This window comes from Pezoporus flaviventris, unplaced genomic scaffold, assembly GCF_033815535.1.
Source record: "Pezoporus flaviventris isolate CSIRO_AGI_PZ_B2104156 unplaced genomic scaffold, CSIRO_AGI_Pfla_v1 ptg000046l, whole genome shotgun sequence".
NCBI classification, from domain to species: Eukaryota; Metazoa; Chordata; class Aves; order Psittaciformes; family Psittacidae; genus Pezoporus; species Pezoporus flaviventris.
Window position 1 is genome coordinate 1,248,297 of NW_026892594.1, and position 20,044 is coordinate 1,268,340.

Genomic DNA, 20,044 nt, shown 5'->3' on the forward strand with positions numbered 1-20,044 from the left:
TGGCAACATAATACTGGTTCCCAGTTTCACTTGCAGGCTCCCAGCCAGCACCTGCAGATACCACAGTCAGGTGTTGTCCACTCAGGGCTGCCTCTTAAATATGCTGCAGGCTGCAAAGGCTGTGACAATTCCACTCCTTATCCCAGCAGTTTGCCAGGGATGCAAACTGAAGGAATAGGAAAGGACTCACAAGAGCCCCTGTCTGGTTTGTCCATCCCGGAACAAGGATTTTCACCATCACCTTTGTGTTTTATACTAGGCAGTTGCTTTATCCACTCAGTTTATACAACTGCAGGCTGGGGGGCAGCAGCACTCAGACCCAATCCAGACCTCTAAAGCCCTGTGGCTACTGCCAATGTGCTATTATGATCATCTGGTTGTGACCTGCCTGTGATGTTTGATGGCTCAGCTTTTAAAGGCAAGATTTCCATAGGGAACAGCACTCTTACCACTTTCTGCTTGCTTGTTGGCTTTGGGTTTCGAGGAGCTTTTAGCCACAGGTTTTAATATCTGCCTCTTCACTGGCTTTCTGGTGCTCTCAGCAACAGGAACCTTCTTCTCCTCTGGCTTCCTCAGTAGCCTTGGTCTCTTGGTTTCCAAGGCAGAAGCATCAGGAGCTGGGGTTTCCTTCTGAACAGCTCCAGACTGTGTTTGCTGCATGAATTCTGCAGACAGGACCTCTGCACCTGGAAAAGAGAGAGCATCACCTTTGGTTTGAGACATATCGGACTAAAAAGGAGTCATTGCAAAATACCAAGTTAAGGAATATGAGTAAAGTATAAGGAATCACAAGGAAAAGCTGAGGGGTGACAGGCACAAGTTAATCCTGGAAGATTCCAGCTGGACACAAGAGGGGAATGTTTCACCATGAGAACAATCAGCCATTGGAATCATCTCCAGATGATCATCTCCAATCCCAGAGAATTGGATTCCCCAGTGTTGGACACATAAGATTTAGGTGGACAGGGTGCTGGGGCATCTCGTCTAGATAATACTTTGCCTAGAAAGGTTGGACCAGGTGATCCCTGAGGTCCTTGCCCACCTGGCATTCCATGGTTCTGTGAATGTGGAGTGCTTTAGAAGGGATTGGCAGCAGCAGAGTAGTGTTCCACAACTTGCTTTATGCATCTGAGCTGAGTAACAAATGGGTTTGTTACTGATGGGAGTGATCAGTGAGCAGTTATTAAAAGTTAAGCATCACTTCTTAAGCTCATTAAAAACTTGTTTTCCTGACCTGGAATAGGTGTTCTCCAGGGATAAAATCACCCTAATTCCTGGCTGGCACAGGAAGCAGCCTGAGGGCACTTATTTACCTCTCCAAGAAGCACAGGTACCTCAGCAATCCACCCTTGAGATCCACCAACAGATGGATCTCATCAGCAATGCCACCACTTGAGGCAAAGGTGCCCCAGGACTGAGACTCAGAGGTAACTTCATCCCACAGTGCCACCCCTGTGCTGCACAAGAGCCCATTCCCACAGTCACTGCCCTACCTGTGGTGTGTGTAAATGGGAGGGGAGGTCACAGAGGATGGCACTAACTCTGCAGTAGTCCTTTGAATGGTTCTGGCCATGTTTCATCACCAAGACTGAGATTCATCTCAACCCACTTTCAGACTCTGTACATGAGGCAGAGGCTGACTAGAGAGCCCAGGTTTAACCAGCCTCAGTGATGAGACAGGAGCCTTCAGAGAACAATTCATGCATTGAGACAGCTCACATGAGCAGCTCAGGCCTGATACCAGCTTTCAGCTGTAGCTGGGTGGGATCAATCTCACACTTTAAGAATGCCATGCTAAATCATGGTCGAGATGGTTTTGTTCAGGGTGAAACTGGCCCAAATGCAGTTTAGTTCTGTTGAATTCAGATTGAGCTACAGCAAAACGAACCACTTTGAGTCTCAGTTTGGGTGTGGAAATTGCACTGCTTAATTTTCATAGAATTCCAGACTGGTTTAGGTTGGCAGGGACCTTAAAGCTCATCCAGTTCCAACCCCTGCCATGAGCAGGGACCCCTTCCATTACAGCAGCTTGCTCCAAGCTCCTGTGTCCAGCCTGGCCTTGAACACTGCCAGGGATGGGGCAGCCACAGCTTCTCTGGGCACCCTGTGCCAGCGCCTCAGCACCCTCACAGGGAAGAGCTTCTGCCTAAGAGCTCATCTCAGTCTCCCCTCTGGCAGGTTAAAGCCATTCCCCTTGGCCTGTCCCTACAGGCCCTTGTCCAAAGCCTCTCTCCAGGTTTCCTGCAGCCCCTTTAGGCACTGGAGCTGCTCTAAGGTCTCCCCTTAAGGAGTCTTCTCCAGGCTGAACCAGCCCAGCTCTCTCAGCCTCTGTTCATAGCAGAGGTGGGCTCAGGAGGCATCTGCTTGCTATGGGCACCTGAGGGGGCTGGGAAGGGGCCATGGCTCCTAGTGAACCCTGAGCATCCCAGCTTCTGGAAAAGCAGGAGGAAGTTAGTCCCCTTTATACAGCACTTACCTCTTTTCCTTCTCTGTGGCAACTGCAAGTTGGCTAATTCAAGTGTGGGCTCATCGGACTTGTCTGCAGATCCTGGCTTCTCAGAAGATAAAGCAAGGTTGATCTTATTGGCTGCTTTCCTGTTGCTGCTGCTATGCCCCATTTGCTTCTCTGGTGGTGGCAATTCATCCCTGGTGCTGTTTGCAATCTCTCTCTTGGGTTTCTTCCTGCTACTCTGCACCGAGAGCTTGCTGGTTAAGTCAACACCTTCTGCAGGCTCTTCACCAACCTGGTCCAGCCCCAGGGTGGGATGTGGGTCTTCACTTCTGACTTCTTTTTCTCCTGTTGTGTTGAAGAGAATCAGGTCTGGTGGCAGAGCTGAAGATAAGTCTGGTTCATCAGCAGCCTCTGAATCACAGCAAAGAGACTGAGCAGCACCAGGCAAACATCCTAAAGCTGTTGCCAATGGCAGAGTGTAGCTGCTGGAATCAGAGAGGTAACTCTGCAGCTGGGAGAAGGACTCCTCTGAGCACTTCTTGAGGGGATTTGTACATTCATCCTCAGTTAGGGAGAGGGCAGAAGAAAAGGGAACTTCACTGCTTTGGCCAGAGGAGGACCCTGTGTTTTGGTCAAGCTTTGCATACTCCTGGAAGTGGTGTTTGATCCATGTGCTGGGACTGACTGTGTCCTGCCCTGAAGAACTGGTGGCTTTCTGTAAGGCATAGTGGAGGCCAGGCAAAACGGAGGCTACTCTCAGTGAGATGTCACTCTGCTCCCTTTCACCTCTTGGCTGGTGCTTTGCAGCTATGGAAGGAAAAGAAAAGCATTTTATTCATTTTAAAAACAAGATTCAATTCCCCAAATCACTTCCCTGTTACATGCAAAGAGAACATGAAAGATTCTATGATTCTATGAACAAGCCCCAGGAGCCAACCTACAGAAAACTAACCCAAGGATGATGGCCTGGTTTGAGGCATGCTTGTAACTGGTAGAAAGGTAGAAGGTAGAAAGGAATTTCAGATGGAATTCCAAAGTGGATTAAACTAAGATTAAAGGCTGCTGTTGTATCGGTTAGCTTCATTCTGCAGGGAGATCACACACATAGTGGTCTAATTCCCTTCATTCCAGCAATTCTCACTGAATCCAACATTTAAGGCACTCAGAGCTCTCAAAACACAGGGGTCTTTTGGGGTTTTAAACTTGTTTCAGCTGAGGGCTGCCCATCGAGGGTGTTTAGGCCAGCACTGCCTTCAGATCACTTGTGTTGTTTATGTCCCTGTCCAGATGCTGCTTCCAGCAGCTCCATCTCTACCTGCTGTCAGCATGGGATAACCCACTTCACATGAAGACACCACATTAGCGCTGTGGAGCGGGATGTGGAATATGGAATTCCCATCAGACCCAGAAACTGGATAAATAAAGAACATGAACCCCTGGGTGATCTTCTAAAACTGGAGGACTGATTCTACTGAAAGCCATTGGTGTTTCTCACTTCAGGAGGACTAAAGCCTATCATTAAAGTGTAGCTCCCAAGAGGGATGAACAAGAAGTCCCAAGGCTCTAGGGTGTCCCCCCTCTCAGATGTCACCATGAAGTAGGCTCTGCTTGCCACAGCAGGGTCCCCTTGGTGTCCAGAAGTGCCTGTGATGTGCAGAGCTTCAGTGGCATTCTTCTCTGCACAAGCCAGATTTATCCAGCTTCATCCACTGCAACCCAGCAACCTGATGCTGATGCTTTGCATCCACATCCTTGGCCTGTGTGTTATGATCCCCCTCTGAGGTTTCTTTTGGCTGCAGGAGCAGGCTGACAGCCCCAGTTCCTTTCCCTATCCCATTTCTTCCCAGTGGGTGTTTCCCTCCCAGATGTGTGATTTTCTTTGCCTATTGGTCCTTGTAACTAGCAAGCCCAGGCAGAGCTGTGAGCCTACTCCCAGCTTCCTGCCTCTGCTGCTGGCTCTGGAATGCTGCGGGTGCTCTGTATAGCAGGCTTGTTCTGCCCTACATACCTCCTGAGGCCGTCTGCACAGGAAGGGAACAGATTCAGAGGCTGCTCATTTTGAAACAGGAAACATTATTCATGCTCTGAGTCTGAACTGAGTGAGTTGGGGCTGTTCAGCTGGAGAAGAGAAGCTGCGTGGAGGCCTCAGAGCAGCTTCTGGTGTCTGAAGGGAGCTACAAGGATGATGGAGAGGAGCTCTTCATCAGGGATTGTAGTGATAGGACAAGGGGTGATGGGTTCAAACTGAAACAGGGGAAGTTCAGGTTAGATCTTAGGCAGAAGCTCTTCCCTGTGAGGGTGCTGAGGCGCTGGCACAGGGTGCCCAGAGAAGCTGTGGCTGCCCCATCCCTGGCAGTGTTCAAGGCCAGGTTGGACACAGGGGCTTGGAGCAAGCTTCTCTAGTGGAAGATGGTGAGGATCTCACACCCAAAACCCAGTGTCTGAAGCCACCAAAGGGAACCCCCTACCGTTCAGTCCCATTGACTGGGAGGAGGTGAACAGGAACAGGGCCAGGAGGCTGCCAGGCTCCTTGGGGTCAAATCCTACGGCAGAAAGCAAGAGGTTTTGTTTAGACTGAGTGTACCCACCCTCTGTCCCTAAACCAGAGCAGGATGTTTAAGCACAGCTATTGGCTTCTACATTGGTCTTACCATCATCTCGTGCCAAGGCAGAGGGCGTGAGGAGGATAAGGAATCCTTGATCTTGTAAATATTTGATGATTGCCTACAATAAACACAAAGTTAAAGCAACCACTCCTTTCCTTCTTAGTACACTTTCTATCACTCAACAGGACTCTCAACAAGCCTGGCTTTCTGCTGAACATGTGCCAACACCGCCAGCTCCTTCCCTGTTAAGGAGGACACTGCTTGTTTCATGCCACTTGGATCAATTTGGATCTGTAACCAAAAGTGTTCCTTTTATGTTGCTATTGAGCTATCAAATCCCTCACATCTGTTCCTTAATAAATAGCTATGCTCAGCCAAACCAGCTGCAATTAATGGATAAGGTTAATAACTGTGGCCCCTTCAGTTCAAAAGCTCCTGGGCCTCTCAGTCAGGAACTGCTTTTCACAGCCCAAGGAGAAGGTTTTCCCAGCAGGAAAAGCAAAGCTGGACAACAACATCTGACAAAACACAACCAAACTGTTCCAGACACGAGGCTGAGTGAAGTTCAGGCCATGCAGCTTCTTTATCATCAGTGTTCAGTTCTTGGCCCCTCACTATAAGAGAGACATTGAGGTGCTGGAGCGGGGCCAGAGAAGGGCAAAGGAGCTGGTGCAGGGCCTGGAGCACAAGTGTGATGGGGAAGGGCTGAGGGACCTGGGGGGTTCAGTCTGGAGAAGAGAAGGCTCAAGGGGGACCTGATGGCTCCCTACAACTGCCTGACAGGAGGATGGAGCCAGGAGGGGCTGGGCTCTGCTCCCAAGGAACAAGGGATGGGACAAGAGGAAACGGCCTCAAGCTGCACCAGGGCAGGTTTAGATGGAGCTGAGGAACAATTCCTTCCCCAGAGGCTGCTCAGGCATTGGAACAGGCTGACCAGGGCAGGGCTGCAGTCACCGTCCCTGCAAGTGTTCACACAGCGTGGAGACGAGGCCTCAGTGCCATGGGTTAGTGGTGGCCTTGGCAGGGCTGGGGAACGGTTGGACTGGATGAGCTTAAAGGGCTTTTCCAACCCGGGTGATTCTGTGATTCTATGATAGACTCTGCTGAGTCTCAGAGCTGCCTGACTGCATGTCTAAAACAATACATACTGAGGCTTCTCTTGTGTTTGGGTGTTACTTGATGCCTCACTACAGAGCTTGGCTTGGAATGCCTTCCCCTCCATGGGGACATCCATTTGGATCTCTTTCCTCCATGCAGACACATCTTTGCAGGACACTTACAGGAACTGAACAGCCCAATGGCTTCTAATGCTCTGTGAATTGCCACTGATCCCAGTCAATACATTCAGACATAACAGAGGGTTGGACTACTGCCCATTTCAGCCTCATTTCTCCAGGACAAAGAAACAGCTTTGAAAGCACTGAACAACTTCAGGGTAATATTCCCTACTCAGAACAGTAGCTCCTTGCTTTGGATGCCTCAAGCCAGCAGTGCAGAGATGTAAGAGCCAGTACCATTCCAGCTCAATGAAATAGCTGTTTCCCACTGCCAGAATGAGCTTTCAGGCAGGTAAGGAGGAAAGTCAAGTCATAAAGCAGCAGCCACCTAACACAGAGCTGACAGACATCAGTCAGAGCCCAGAGCAGTACAGCTGGCCTCAGGCAACCCCACCTAGCCCCAGCACCCTTTCCCTTCCACTTGGGCACTGCACAAGACAGGGTGCCTGGCACATGCACAGGGAAAAGAGATGGAGAACACTTTTGGGAGGGGAAGAAGCAAACCCAAAAGGGGCTGTGACTGTTTCCCTGCTGAAGTAAGGGAGATGAATTCATCCAGTTTGACAGATATATGAGGGTGGCGAAGCTCCAGGGAAATAACATTCCTAATGGCTTTCAAACCTAAACTGCTCACAGCCACAATGCAACCATCTTATTGGCCCTGAGGAGAAGGACTTGGGGGTGTTGGTTGATGAGAAGCTCCCCATGACCCGGCTTCAGTGCAGGCTTGAGACCAGAACCCTCCCGTGTGCTGGGCTGCACCCCCAGAGCATGAGCAGCAGCTCAGGAAGGGGATCCTGCCCCTCTGCTGTGCTCTGGGGAGACCCCCCCTGCAGTCCTGATCCAGCTCTGGGGCAGCAGCACAAGAGGGACGTGGAGCTGTTGGAGCGAGTGCAGAGGAGGCCACGGAGATGCTGCGAGGGCTGGAGCAGCTCTGCTCTGGAGCCAGGCTGAGAGAGCTGGGCTGGGTCAGCCTGGAGAAGAGAAGGCTCCTGAAGGGGAGACCTTAGAGCAGCTCCAGTGCCTAAAGGGGCTGCAGGAAAGCTGGAGAGGGGCTTTGGACAAGGGCCTGTAGGGACAGGCCAAGGGGAATGGCTTTAACCTGCCAGAGGGGAGACTGAGATGAGCTCTTAGGCAGAAGCTCTTCCCTGTGAGGGTGCTGAGGCGCTGGCACAGGGTGCCCAGAGAAGCTGTGGCTGCCCCATCCCTGGCAGTGTTCAAGGCCAGGTTGGACACAGGGGCTTGGAGCAAGCTGCTCTAGTGGGAGGTGTCCCTGCCCGTGGCAGGGGGTGGAGCTGGAGGAGCTTTAAGCTCCCTTCCAACACAAACCAGTCTGGGATTCTTTGCCAACCCCTCTAGTGCTTGGCAGGGTGCATGTTATAACCTTCAGTAGCTGCAAACATGGAGTAATGCACCAGAGCATATGGTTGGCACAGATCCCTGTAAGAAAGGCACTTGGACTGTGTACTGATTAAAGTGTTTTTTATTGGCGAGCACAGATGAAAAAAGGGATAGCATAGATAAGCTCATGCCCCTTCAGATGCTGGGAACCTCAAGATGAGCTATGGCATTGACCTGTGCCCCAACCGGACGTCCAACTGATGCTGCACAGTTCAGTGTTACCTGCACATGAAGGGACATTAAGATTGTCTTTGCCATCTTCTGTTTTCCTTCCCATGTTGTTACCAATAAAAGGCTTTAATTAATACTTTAGGGAGCGAGAGTGCTTTTCTTACAGGGTTGCACAACCATCACTTGCTCTGGTATGTTACGTGAGTGGAGCTCCACATCAGTGGGCAGCTCTTCAGCAGTGCAGCACAGCAACAGCTCTTCCAGGCAGTTGATGGGCTGCTGCCAGCTTGCAGTGAGGGGAGGATGTGGCCAGCAGCCAGGATTTACAACTCCGAATCTACAGGAAGCCATCAGATGAGAGAGAGAGCAACCAACAGCAGCAAAGCCAAACCCAACCCAACCCCAACTCCCAGCAGAGATGCAGGTGTTGTGCTCCACAGGGGTGAGGTTTATTCCTTGGATTCATCAGGAGAAGTGACAATCACACTGGGAACGTGCTTGAAAAAAAGCATTATCATATCACACATCACAAGGGAAATTCCCCATTAAAAATGGATAACTCTAACATCTTCAGAGATCCTGGAAGCCCCCAGGGATTCAGCAGCGTAACTGTGGGCATTAAGCTGAGGGCAAGCAGCTCAGCTGTCAGTCAACACTTTATATGCAGAAAAGACTAAACTATGAGAATAACAAAGCAGGAAACTAATACTTCAAGCAGGGAAATTCATTCCATTTTGCATCAGTTCAGAATCTGTGGATAATGTTACCACATATAGCAAGAGCTGATTGAAAAGGCCACTTTCCCCCCAGAATGCCCATGGTATAAAACACTTACCAAGTCCTTTTCCTTCAGATTTTCTATTAAATGATCCATTTTATATTGCTCCTTATTTGATATTTCTACTTCATACAGGCTGAAATAAACACCCTGAAAGCAAACTGCAGACAAAAGAAGAGAGAATTGGATGTTGAAGTAGTGCCTCTTGTATGGTTTCTGAACAAGTGCTCCTACACCAGGAAGATGCGTGTGCAACTGGTGGAAGCACTGGGGTTTAGCAAGACTTCCTAAGCTGGTATATGCAGTCACAGCACAGGCTGTTTCCTCTTCAGCCCATGCTTCATAGGAGATCTTTCCTATCTTTTCTCTCATTTCTATTTAACCAGTGCTGTGTGCTTCAACAGAGATAGGGAGCCTTTCAGAGGGAAATACCTCATTCTAACGTGCTTTATTCTCCCCTGCTATGAAGCATCCTTCTTTCAGACTCTGATCCTCAAGGGATGTTAACAAAGGTGTGATCTGGACCCACCGGACCCCTCTGAATTTCACAACAGGATTCTTCTGTTCAAGTATTTCCTCTCTTTCACCAGCAGGTCTTAAGATTGTGGCTCCAGGGCACCTTTAGCAAGTGTTGCTGTGGTCTCCCCCCACGTCTACTGCCTCTTCCCAGCACTATCCAGTGTCCATCTGCACTGTCAGCTGAATGTTAACCCCCAAAATAGCAGTGCCTCCACCTGGCTCAGCAGAGCTGGCAGGAGGCAATACTGCAGCAACCCACACTTACTTTGGTGCAAGACAGAATCATAGAATCAGCAAGGTTGGAAAAGACCTTTAAGCTCATCAAGTCCAACCATGGACTTCATCAAGTCCAAGATGACATGGAAATATACCTGGAGCTTCTGCAAATCACAGCAAGAGCTCTCCATGTACAACCTCCCCAAGAGGTGGAGTGTGACGGAGAGACATGTAGGGAGATCAGGTTAGAAGGGGTAAGTTTGTCTCCCTGCATTCGCTCTCAGTTACATCCTATTTGGTATCTTGCAGGATGGGAGCCCAGGTCTCTAAACAGGGTCTCCCACCTTGTTCTGCCAAAGATGAAAGAGCTGCTTTGGGAAGAGGATTGTATCACACCAGGAGACCATGTGAGGCACAAAGACATTCCTGTGCTGCCTTTGCCTTTCTCCTCACTTATCTGCAATTAGTCACACTTGAAGACAGGACCCAGCATGACGTGGAGCTCTGATCCCCCCAGCAATTCCTATGGCACAGCACAAGCAGGTTACTCACTGTGCTGGCAGGTTTTGCACTCACCTTCATTCCCAGTGTAATTTCTTTTCTCAAAGGCAGCCTCTGGTAGCTTTTTCTTCAAGTCAGACAAATCCATGACATGGTTAATGTCCAGGCTGGGAGGCCTGTGGCGATAAAGCAGCAGATGGTGAGAATGAAAGCAGAAAAGGCTCTTGGAATTAAGCATAGCAAAGAGTCCTGGTTGTCCTGTCACTGTGAAACCAGAGAGAGCAGCTCTGGAGAAGGCTGGAGGTGTTTGTGAACACCTCCAAACACTGATACTGGTGGCTGTGTTACTGGCTGTCACTGGCTGTTTCAAGTTTATGCTGCTTGGCTTCCGACTACTGAAGATTGTAAATATCTGTTGGATTTGGATGCTGGTTACTCCAAGTAGGTGATAGGACAAGGGAGAATGGCTTTAACGTGCCAGAGGGGAGACTGAGATGAGCTCTTAGGCAGAAGCTCTTCCCTATGAGGGTGCTGAGGTGCTAGCACAGGGTGCCCAGAGAAGCTGTGGCTGCCCCATCCCTGGCAGTGTTCAAGGCCAGGATGAACACAGCTTGGAGCAAGCTGCTCTAGTGGAAGGTGTCCCTGCTCATGGCAGGGGTTGGAACTGGATGAGCTTTTAGGTCCCTTCCAACACAAACCACTCTGTGACTCAACACTATTTCTATCATTCTGATCTGTAAACACATCTGGCTGATTGTACATCCACCACCAGGAAGCTCACTTCTCACAATGAGAAAAATCCCAAGCAGCAATAATTGATTTGGAATAAACATCCCAAAGCAGTTAACAGAAAAATAAAATGACAGAATACAGCTGTTTCCAGCTGCAGTTTGGTGGCTGATCTCATGTCCTCATCCAGCTGTGGCTGTGACACTGCCCAACATCACTTTCCTGACACTGATGATTGCTCCAATAATGTTGGTACACCTCCAAGGAGATGCTGATCAATGAAGTGATGGGAAAGGAGAGACAAAGCTGGTTTTTACTGGTACACACACCCAAAGGTGTAATGCTGCACACTCAATATTGCACAGAGAGAAAAGTGCAACTTACAGCTGGGCTGGGATCTTGGAGCTGTGTGGGGTCCTCAGGGCGATGCTGCAAAGACGTTGGCCCCGGATGGAGAGCTGCCCCCTCCAGGGACAATACAATGCTACAGGGAAAAGGGAGAAGGGCTCAGAGAAACCAGGACAGGAAAGGAACAGATAAAGGTACATTTATAAGCCAAACCCAACCCCCAGTTGCTCTTACCTTTGCGGTTAAGCTCAGGTCTGGAGAAAAAAAGAGAGAAAGAAGAACATTTAGCAATGGGCAAAGGAAAAACCAGCCCACAAAAGCAACTGGGTGCTTTGGAACAAGTTGCTTACAGGCTCTCTATGGCCAAGACAGGCATTTCCTTCGGCTCCCTGTACTGGCAGGTGATGATGATGTAGGGGCAGATCTGCCTGGGCCGCTCTGCAGTGCTGCCACCAGACACTTCATACACGTAGTACTGGGGTTAGAAGGGAAACATGGATGAGAAGAACAAGGTGAGGAAGGACAATACCGTGTCCCCCTGCAGCCCACAAGTGAGGTGACTGCACAGTCCTGTTGCAAACTCATACCTGGCTCTGCTCAAAGGCCAGGCAGTGACTGGTCTTTGATGGTAGGTTGCTTCTGCTCATGCCAACGTGGCAGTCATAGCCGGGAGATGGGCAGGTATAGCTGGTTGTGTAATTCTCAGAGATCACCTTCACCTTCCCCTGTACCACAGAATTTACCCAGAAAAAGAGGAATACATATAATTATTCACAGAAACTTCTTTTAAAGACCCCTAAATCCTCTTCATTCCCCCCCCCCAAGACTGTTGCTGACAGCCCCACACTCCCCACCAGTGTGCTGATGTCCTTCAAACATGAGGGCCTGACTAGACCATGTTTGGCATGGCAGATAAATCTGCACTGCTCAGGAGGGCAAATGGGAGCAGTGTGGGTTTGGTGCTCCCTATAGGGAGCAGGAGCCAGTGGGGAGAGAAGAAAAAGGCCACACATCAGCCCCACGGAGGAATAGAATGGGGCTGTGATCAGAGCCACTTTATGGCTCTCCCAAACCTCCAAAATGCATCAGAATCCAGGCAAAAAGATGATCCTACGGGGAATTTCTGATCTCAGCAGTGGAATTTGGAAGGTCCTTTGCTGCTCTTCAGGCCACCAGTCAAGTCCAGTTGAATCTCTTGCTTTCCAGCCTGACACATCCCAACAAGCTCTCAACAGAGCTGATTTTACACCCCACAACAGCCATGGGCTCCTTGAAAACCACTTGCATTGTAGAGCAGCTTCTGAAAACCATTCCAGATATAAAGACAGACTTTCACTTACCTTAATCAGCTTACAAATGACAATATAGCCTGATTTTCCATGATACCAGGGTCTTGGATGGAGACAGTCTGCATGCTTGGATATATAAACCCCTGTGAAGACAAAGCAATGCAAGATCAGTTAAATCAAGTGCTCAGAAACACATGCTCAGATGTGTCTCTGAGCAGTTTCCACACTACATGAAAACACATCAAATGCGGGCTTGTCTCTTATAGCAAGGTTTAGTGAAGGGCTTACAGGGTCTGACAGCAAGTGGAGCAGGTATCCTGCTCAACTTGGAGTCATGCAAGGGCAACATGGATGTTTACACATGAGGAACACACACTACAAAGGCACAAGAGCAGGCCCATAGCATGGCACAGACCCTCCCAGGTCCCTTTCTTGGCTCTTTATGGCCTTCAGCATCTCAAAGGCCAATGGGAACCTTCTACCCTGTGACAAGCCTATTCTGACATGGCTTATTCCCATCCCTTCCCTATGCTCATATATGTATATATCAGGGTAGTGCGTTGGCTCTTCACTACTGTTTTGTGGAGAAGTCCATGGGTGGAAATGGAAGCTACAAAGAAACACACCATAATATGCATCCCAGTCCATCAGGAATAAGACAGCAGATAAATAACCAGTTCCTGCTTGGTTTTGCAAGCCCTGCCATTGACTGTTCAATGATTAGGTGTCTTAGCCTGCAGACACTTGCAGGATGAGCACTGGGAGACGTTCTGCTTCTGGCTGAAGGAATTCTTTGAGCAGCACATCCTGCACTGCACACCTTGAGTTTCTGCATCTCTGAGCAAGGAATAAGCACACACTGAGAAGGGCTTTGACATATCACAAGCTGCTCTGCTTACTAACAGGACTATTGGCAGAAGCTCAGAGAATGGACTCTAAAGAGCAAAGCAGTGGAGAAAGCTGCCAAAAAGCCACTTTGGTGACAAGGGTCGGTATTAACAAGGGAGAAAAAAGCCTGAAATAGAGAGGTGGAGACACAGTAACATTCCCTGGGGATGATCCTATCCTCAACTTGTTGAAGGGGCAGAAGGAACATACTGCTGCTTGAATGATCTGAACAAATGCAGTTTCTCATGTAAGAAACAAAGGATCTTCCATGGGGGTTTGCAGTAAATACAAGGCAGGACGAGGAGTTTATCTGGGCTTTTGATTTTGGTTTTAAAGGAGTCAACATCCCCCAGAAGAGGGAACATGTCTCTTGGTTCTGTACAGGGAAATCTTACCTTTGGCTGGGTCACCAAGTATGGAAATGGAGCTGCTGTTCACACGCAGGCCTGTCTGACACACTTCTTTTGCCTTCAAAAGAAGAAACAGCCTCTTTTACCATCTATTTCCAAAGCTAAGGGACACGGCTGTTGAAATCTGCAGCACAACAGTTGGCAAAATACATGCAAGGGGCAAAGATGCTGCAAGTCAATCACAGATCATTACAGCCCCAAAACATCTGTGGTAGAAAGGAAATTAAACACAGTGTCCATAGGTAGAATGAACAGGAAGAAAATGTGTTGTTTCAGCTACTAAATGCTTCTATTTATCAAGTGTTGTTACAGAAAACCTCCATGGATGCAAAAGCTTAGAGAAATCTGGGAAAAAAGCAGATTCAAAGCGTGCAAAGTCCAAATATATATTGACCAAAGAAGGACAAAAGGAGCTGTTTGAACTCATTATGGGCAAGAACTAAAAGCAAACCAGGGAAGCTGCTGTCAGTCCCTTTATAAGCAACATGGGGCACTCATTACACCTAACTCCAGCCTCCTAGAAGTGTCTAGCTTAGACTAGACACTAGCTTAGGCTAGACACTAGCAAGTGGCTAGCTTAGACCAGCCCACAAGGCTTCTCCTCTGAACAACAGGGACAGGGACATCCAGAGAGCGATTTGGCCCAAGCCTTTGAGATCCCTGCATGACATGAGGTCCTCTAGAGAGCTCCCTCTTTCCCATGGGCTGTACAAGGAGCTCAGGCACAAACTGGGCTAAACTTCAAACAGCAAAAGGCTGAAAGGCTGAGAGCTGGAGAAGAGAAGGCTCCTTAAAGGGAGACCTTAGAGCAGCTCCCGTGCCTAAAGGGGCTACAGGAAAGATGGAGAGGGACTTTGGACAAGGGCCTGTAGGGACAGGCCAAAAGGAATGGCTTTAACCTGCCAGAGGGGAGACTGAGATGAGCTCTTAGGCAGAAGCTCTTCCCTTTGAGGGTGCTGAGGCGCTGGCACAGGGTGCCCAGAGAAGCTGTGGCTGCCCCAGCCCTGGAAGCATTCAGTAGTTGAATGGAGAGATGTGAAATCAGATCCAGCACTAAAACCTTCCAGAAGCTGCTTTCAGAACTTGCTCTGGACTATTTATACTGTAGCAATTGCACTGGTGAAGAGGGTACAGAGAGGCAGGACACTTCAGTCAACACATCTGCTGGGCTTTGGTGAGACACAGCACACATGCAGGCACTTTGCATCAAACTTAAGCTGAACAAATATTCAGGTTACCTCTGCTTCATTATCAAACAGGAGAAAGGCAAAGGTCTCCTCCAGCTCCTCCTGGCTGTACCCAGCAGCTTCCTTTGCTTGGGCAAAAGCTTTGAGCTGCAGAAGACACAACACCACTTTGTTCTAGTCCATTCATACCAAAGCCAAGTGACATGAGTTCTTGGTGTGAGCACAGTGTGACCCATGCACCTCCAGTCATGGTCACTATGGAGCAGCTGCCACCAGCCATGTGCCCACACAGCATTCCCTCCCCAAAGCATCCTCCAGTACATCCAGTCTCCCACCACCAAGACCCCAATCCATGTGCAGTCAGTCCATCTGTCCCTGCCTCTGTCCCCAGCAGAACATGTTCAATGTCCTCCATGGGACAGCAGGCACATCCAGCCCTGTGGTGTCACACTGTGTTCATCCCCAGGAAGTCCAGCCTTAATCCACTTTGTCCCTCTTGCCCAGCTGGCTACTGGGGAGCTGGTTTCACTGAGCAGCATGTGGGCTTGTAGGGCATCACATTTAGCAGCCAGCTAAAGCCATCAGAAGAAAAAATCATCTCAACCATGGAGAAGATGCCTCCAGAAGGGGAGATGCTTGTTGACACTTCTCCCTCTGCTCATCAAGAAAGCCTAGAATATTTGACTAGAGACTATCATGAGACTACAGCTCAGAGAGTTTGGCTACGGCCAAATAACACATTGCTCTGATTTCTTTTGTCTGATAATGAAAGCAGAGCATGTTCCCTGGGCAAACAGTGGAGAACACCATGGGAGCAACAGAGCTGAGTGTGAGTTCGTGAGGATATGGGGCTTTAACAGAAGTTGTAGAACTACAAGAACATTTTTAGGTGGGGTTAGAAGATGAGAAAACAACAAACTCATCACAGCTTTGGCTTTAGAACTCAGGCAAATCAACAAATTACTTGATACTGTTTTCCCAGTTTTTTATCCAGCACCACAGTGATAATCCCAGATTTAGGCAGCCAGAATGTCTTTGCTGTATTTAAGTCATGACAACAAGCAGTGTGGTCTCCCCAGGGAACACAGCCTGTCTTCCACACCAGTGCCCCATCCCTGGCAGTGTTCAAGGCCAGGTTAGACACAGGGGCTTGGAGCAACCTGCTCTAGTGGAAGGTGTCCCTGCCCATGGCAGGGGGTTGGAACTGGATGAGCTTTAAAGTCCCTTCCAACACAAACCAGTCGGTGATGCTATGATTCTATGACAGCAGGATGAGATCGTTTTAGAAATGATTCTCTACACACTCCAGTCAGCTGGAGAAAGAGAAATGGGGTTAAAACTGGTGCCTGCACAAGGGTAATGGCAGACAAAAGAAACAGCACCTGGAAATCTGCCTCAGTGTCAATCAGCATAACAATAAAGTCAAAGCCCTCCAGCCAGGAATCAAACCAGGACTTCAGCCTGCCCTGAAGGCCTTCTCCAGAAGTGCTGCTGAATGTCTGACTACCCTGGCTCAATGGGTCTTTGGCTGCTGATCAGACTGGGAAGGAAGTGAAAGAAAGGAAAGAAAAGGCTCCCTTCAGCCAGGAACTGGAGATGCAGCTCTGTGAGGCACCAGGTCAGCCCCATGCTGCAAAAGAAAGACATACCTTCCAATAAACCAGCATCTCCAGACACTGCATCTCCCAAAGAACCACCCTCCTTACTCCCCAGTTCTTACCTCCCTTAGGAAAACATCATTTTCCACCAGGATTGCTTGGCTGTAGAGAAACCCATCCTGAGATGTGGAGTCCAAGTAGGAGCTCTGCAGCACCGAAACCGCTTTCTGCAATAGAGAACTCGACTCTTCCGACTCCGGATTCCAACCTGGAGTAAAGCAGCAAAACGCAGGTACAAATATTAACTCTGGGCATCCCTAGAGCAGTGTGAGGCTCAGCAGAGGCAGCTGAGAGTGACTCACAGTGCTCAGACCCCACTTAACAAGCCCAGAGCTCCACTGAGCAGATCTGGCTCCCCTCCAGCCATGCAAGCCCCAGGTTTTTGTCTGCAGGTTAAACTACCTTTCAGCAGGAGGAATTCCAGCTCCCAGTTTGCCAATAAGCCCTTTGCAACACAAAAAAAAAAACCCAAGACATCAGTAGAAACTGCCAGAAGCAAAGCCTGGTGGTAAAGCTGAACAGAACAGGGGTTTCTCTTGTGTTAAAGTTACTTAGATTCATTGTGTGCTCTTTTCATGTGAGAGTTGATGTCTAAAATCTCAGCGCACACTCAGTTTCTTGGGGTTATCTGTTTGACTCTAAAGAGGTTCAGGTCTTGAGTGAATGTGGTTTTCAATGCCACAGGAACAAACCTTCCCTCAAAGCCTCCACAGGCAGAGCGTTCTGAAAGCCCAAACTCTCTCCAGACATCCAAACATCCCAGTAAAACCACTCCCAACAGCATCTCACCAAGAAGAGGTCCCAAAGCAGTTGACAAATGAAATGTGGATGGAGAAACAAAGGAAAAAGCCATTCAGATGTTAAAATCCAAATAGTAAATGAAGTAGCCACTTAGAAACACAGGAAATCCTGGGCTCAGCCCCTGCTGCACATTTAAAAGCCTTTACTGCTATTCATGAGCTATGAGATTCCAAGTCTCAAGCTGTGTTTGCAATCTGAACACATTGAGAAGGTTTATTTCTTCTGGCCCATAAACAGTGACAAGCCAAGGGGAATGGCTTTAACCTGCCAGAGGGGAGACTGAGATGAGCTCTTAGGCAGAAGCTCTTCCCTGTGAGGGTGCTGAGGCGCTGGCACAGGGTGCCCAGAGAAGCTGTGGCTTCCCCATCCCTGGCAGTGTTCAAGGGCAGGTTGGACACAGGGGCTTGGAGCAAGCTGCTCTAGTGGAAGGTGTCCCTGCCCGTGGCCAGGAGTTGGAACTGGAGGAGCTTTATGGTCACTTCCAACACAGACCAATCTGGGATTCTATGATTCTATCTTCTTCACCAGCTTAAACAAGCCCAGCTCTGACTGCTCCTCATGTCCCCAAAGCACAGGACTGCAATGGGAGCTATTTAATTTCACAGCTACTGCTCCAAACCATCTCACTTTTCAGGGTGAGATGTTCTGCTCCTCCTGACAGCATCTCACAGCTCTGCATCCTCAAATTTGGGGTCTTGGAACATGAGAAAGGCCACGTCTAAATGCGTGAGCTGGGAGCCAGTTGTGTGTTTCCACACTGAATATGTGAGACACCAAGATGATAAAGAGAGATCATGAAGTTAAACCTCAATGGGCACAGAGCACATATTGAGGATATGAGGTGTTAAATCACCAAAAGCATCGGATATTCACTATTTTTCAGGGGTGAAAGCCTGGAAGCTCTTGGAAATGCAACAGAACCAGCAATTTTTGCATGTGAAAACTCAACCATTTGCTCCTCCCTGCAAGCTCAGCTGCAGTGTTCAAATGAAAGCCCAAATGGGGAAAAAACCCATCAAAGTTGCTGCAGTAATAGAGAAATACATGAAATAAACGCTGATAGCAAGGGAGCACACAGCCACCTTTGCAGCTATTAACATCATTTGCCAATGCTGAAAGTATGAGGAAAGGCTGAGAGAGAGGTGGGACTCTTCAGCCTGGAGAGAAGGAGGCTCAGGGGAGACCTTTATCCCCATGCTCTAGTAGTTAAAGGTGGCTACAAAGAAGATGGAAGACTCCCTTTTGACAAGGAATCACATGGAAAAGATGAGGGGTGATGGGCACAAGTTATTCCTAGGGAAATTCCAACTGGACACAAGAGGAGAATTTTCCACCATGAGAACAATCAGCCATTGGAATAATCTCCCCAGGGAAGTGGTGGATCCCCAACTAAGTTCCCAGTGCTGGACACTGTTCACTGGGTGCTGCTGGGACATGTAGTCTAGGTCATGCTTTCCCAAGAAAGGTTGGACCAGATGATCCTTGAGGTCCCTTCCAACCTGGCATTCCATGATTCTACGATAAGGCTCATCTTCCCCTTGTGCTGTGGCTGTGTGGACATCATCCTCCAAAAGCCCTGTGCTCCTTGGAAAGCTGCTAACTTACTCTTTCCTCCTCCTTCCAGGCTTAAAGCCAACTCCTTTGGACTTTCCTCCCTGATTCCACCTGCAAACATCTCAACATGGCCTGTTCCATGCTCTGCAAAGCACTGGCTGAAGCCAGCAGACATACATAGCCCATATGCTTCATGGGAGTTGCACATCTTTCCTGCCCTTTTCCATTCAAGGAATGCCCATCAGAAAGGCCAGCTGAGGCCAACAGACATGTACTTCCCAAACCCAGGACCCTCTTTTGGCTCATTTTCATGTCACCTCTGGATCGCCTCACCATGCAAAGACTTCTGAAGTCAGGCCAGGAGGAAACCCCACAGCTTTTGAACCACTGGTACAGGGAAGAGAGATACTTTTCTTCCCAGCTTTTAGATTTACCTTAAAGTTTCAATGAATGCTGTCACATCTCCAAAACCCTGCAACCCAGGGTGGTCAGTGCATATTAAACACTGCCACTGGTCACCCATGGGGCTTTCAATCTGTCCTCGACACTGCTGCTCCTACATGGTCCCTTCCCCATCCTGCTGCTCTTCATGCAGGATTTCCCTCATTTTCCTGGCTTTAGTATGGAGTCCTAAGAGCAGGCATCACTGGCAGCATCACTTCTGGTACCACCACATCCCATTCCATACCAACAGTTCACATACTGCCAGCTGAGACTCCATAAGATCATTGAATCATCCTCCCAATTTCTCTGGTTCTGCTGAAGTCCATTTTCTCTCTTCCATTTCTAATCTCTCATTTTGCTGCTCTCACTCTAGTTTTTCCTTTCTCATCATCTCTAGCAGACAGGAACCATTATAGGAACTCTCCCTTTTAACTCTAAGTTATGAAACCCATGGTACCACATGCTTGAGCAGATATTACCTGCAAACTTCTAGCTACAGGCTGCTGATGGAGCAGCCCCAAAGGCAACGTGGTAAACTCACAAAGGACATTTCTTGAAGCAGAAGCTCTGAGACATCCTTGAGAAGCTCAGCCAAAACCTCCTTGATGGGTATAGCCAGAAGGACAAAGAAATTGAGACCATGAACTGACCTTCCAGGGAAGCAGAAGTTGGAGATAACTATCCTGGGAATTGATGTCCTGCACCCACTGATGTATTTACACCAGAAAGGTATAAAAAGTAGCTCACTATCTACCCAAAATGAGCTTCTCTGCAAGAGCTTCCCTGTATGAGACCTCCTGGACTTGGAACATACA

General features: G+C 48.8%; 1 protein-coding gene across 2 annotated transcripts in view; it reads right to left on the minus strand.

Annotated features, from left to right (window-relative positions):
• TASOR2 (transcription activation suppressor family member 2) overlaps positions 1-20,044 on the minus strand; it is a 41,367-nt gene that overhangs the window by 14,357 nt on the left and 6,966 nt on the right. For both annotated transcript variants that reach the window (XM_061467944.1, XM_061467945.1), the window contains exons 2-15: positions 16,493-16,638; positions 14,824-14,919; positions 13,571-13,643; positions 12,339-12,430; positions 11,586-11,723; positions 11,349-11,473; positions 11,233-11,252; positions 11,035-11,134; positions 9,997-10,097; positions 8,743-8,846; positions 5,104-5,176; positions 4,921-4,995; positions 2,477-3,259; positions 450-686 (exon numbers count right to left, since the gene is read on the minus strand). In XM_061467944.1, the coding sequence (XP_061323928.1) occupies positions 450-686; positions 2,477-3,259; positions 4,921-4,995; positions 5,104-5,176; positions 8,743-8,846; positions 9,997-10,097; positions 11,035-11,134; positions 11,233-11,252; positions 11,349-11,473; positions 11,586-11,723; positions 12,339-12,430; positions 13,571-13,643; positions 14,824-14,919; positions 16,493-16,638 (2,163 nt within the window). The remainder of the gene's footprint in view (positions 1-449; positions 687-2,476; positions 3,260-4,920; positions 4,996-5,103; positions 5,177-8,742; positions 8,847-9,996; positions 10,098-11,034; positions 11,135-11,232; positions 11,253-11,348; positions 11,474-11,585; positions 11,724-12,338; positions 12,431-13,570; positions 13,644-14,823; positions 14,920-16,492; positions 16,639-20,044) is intronic.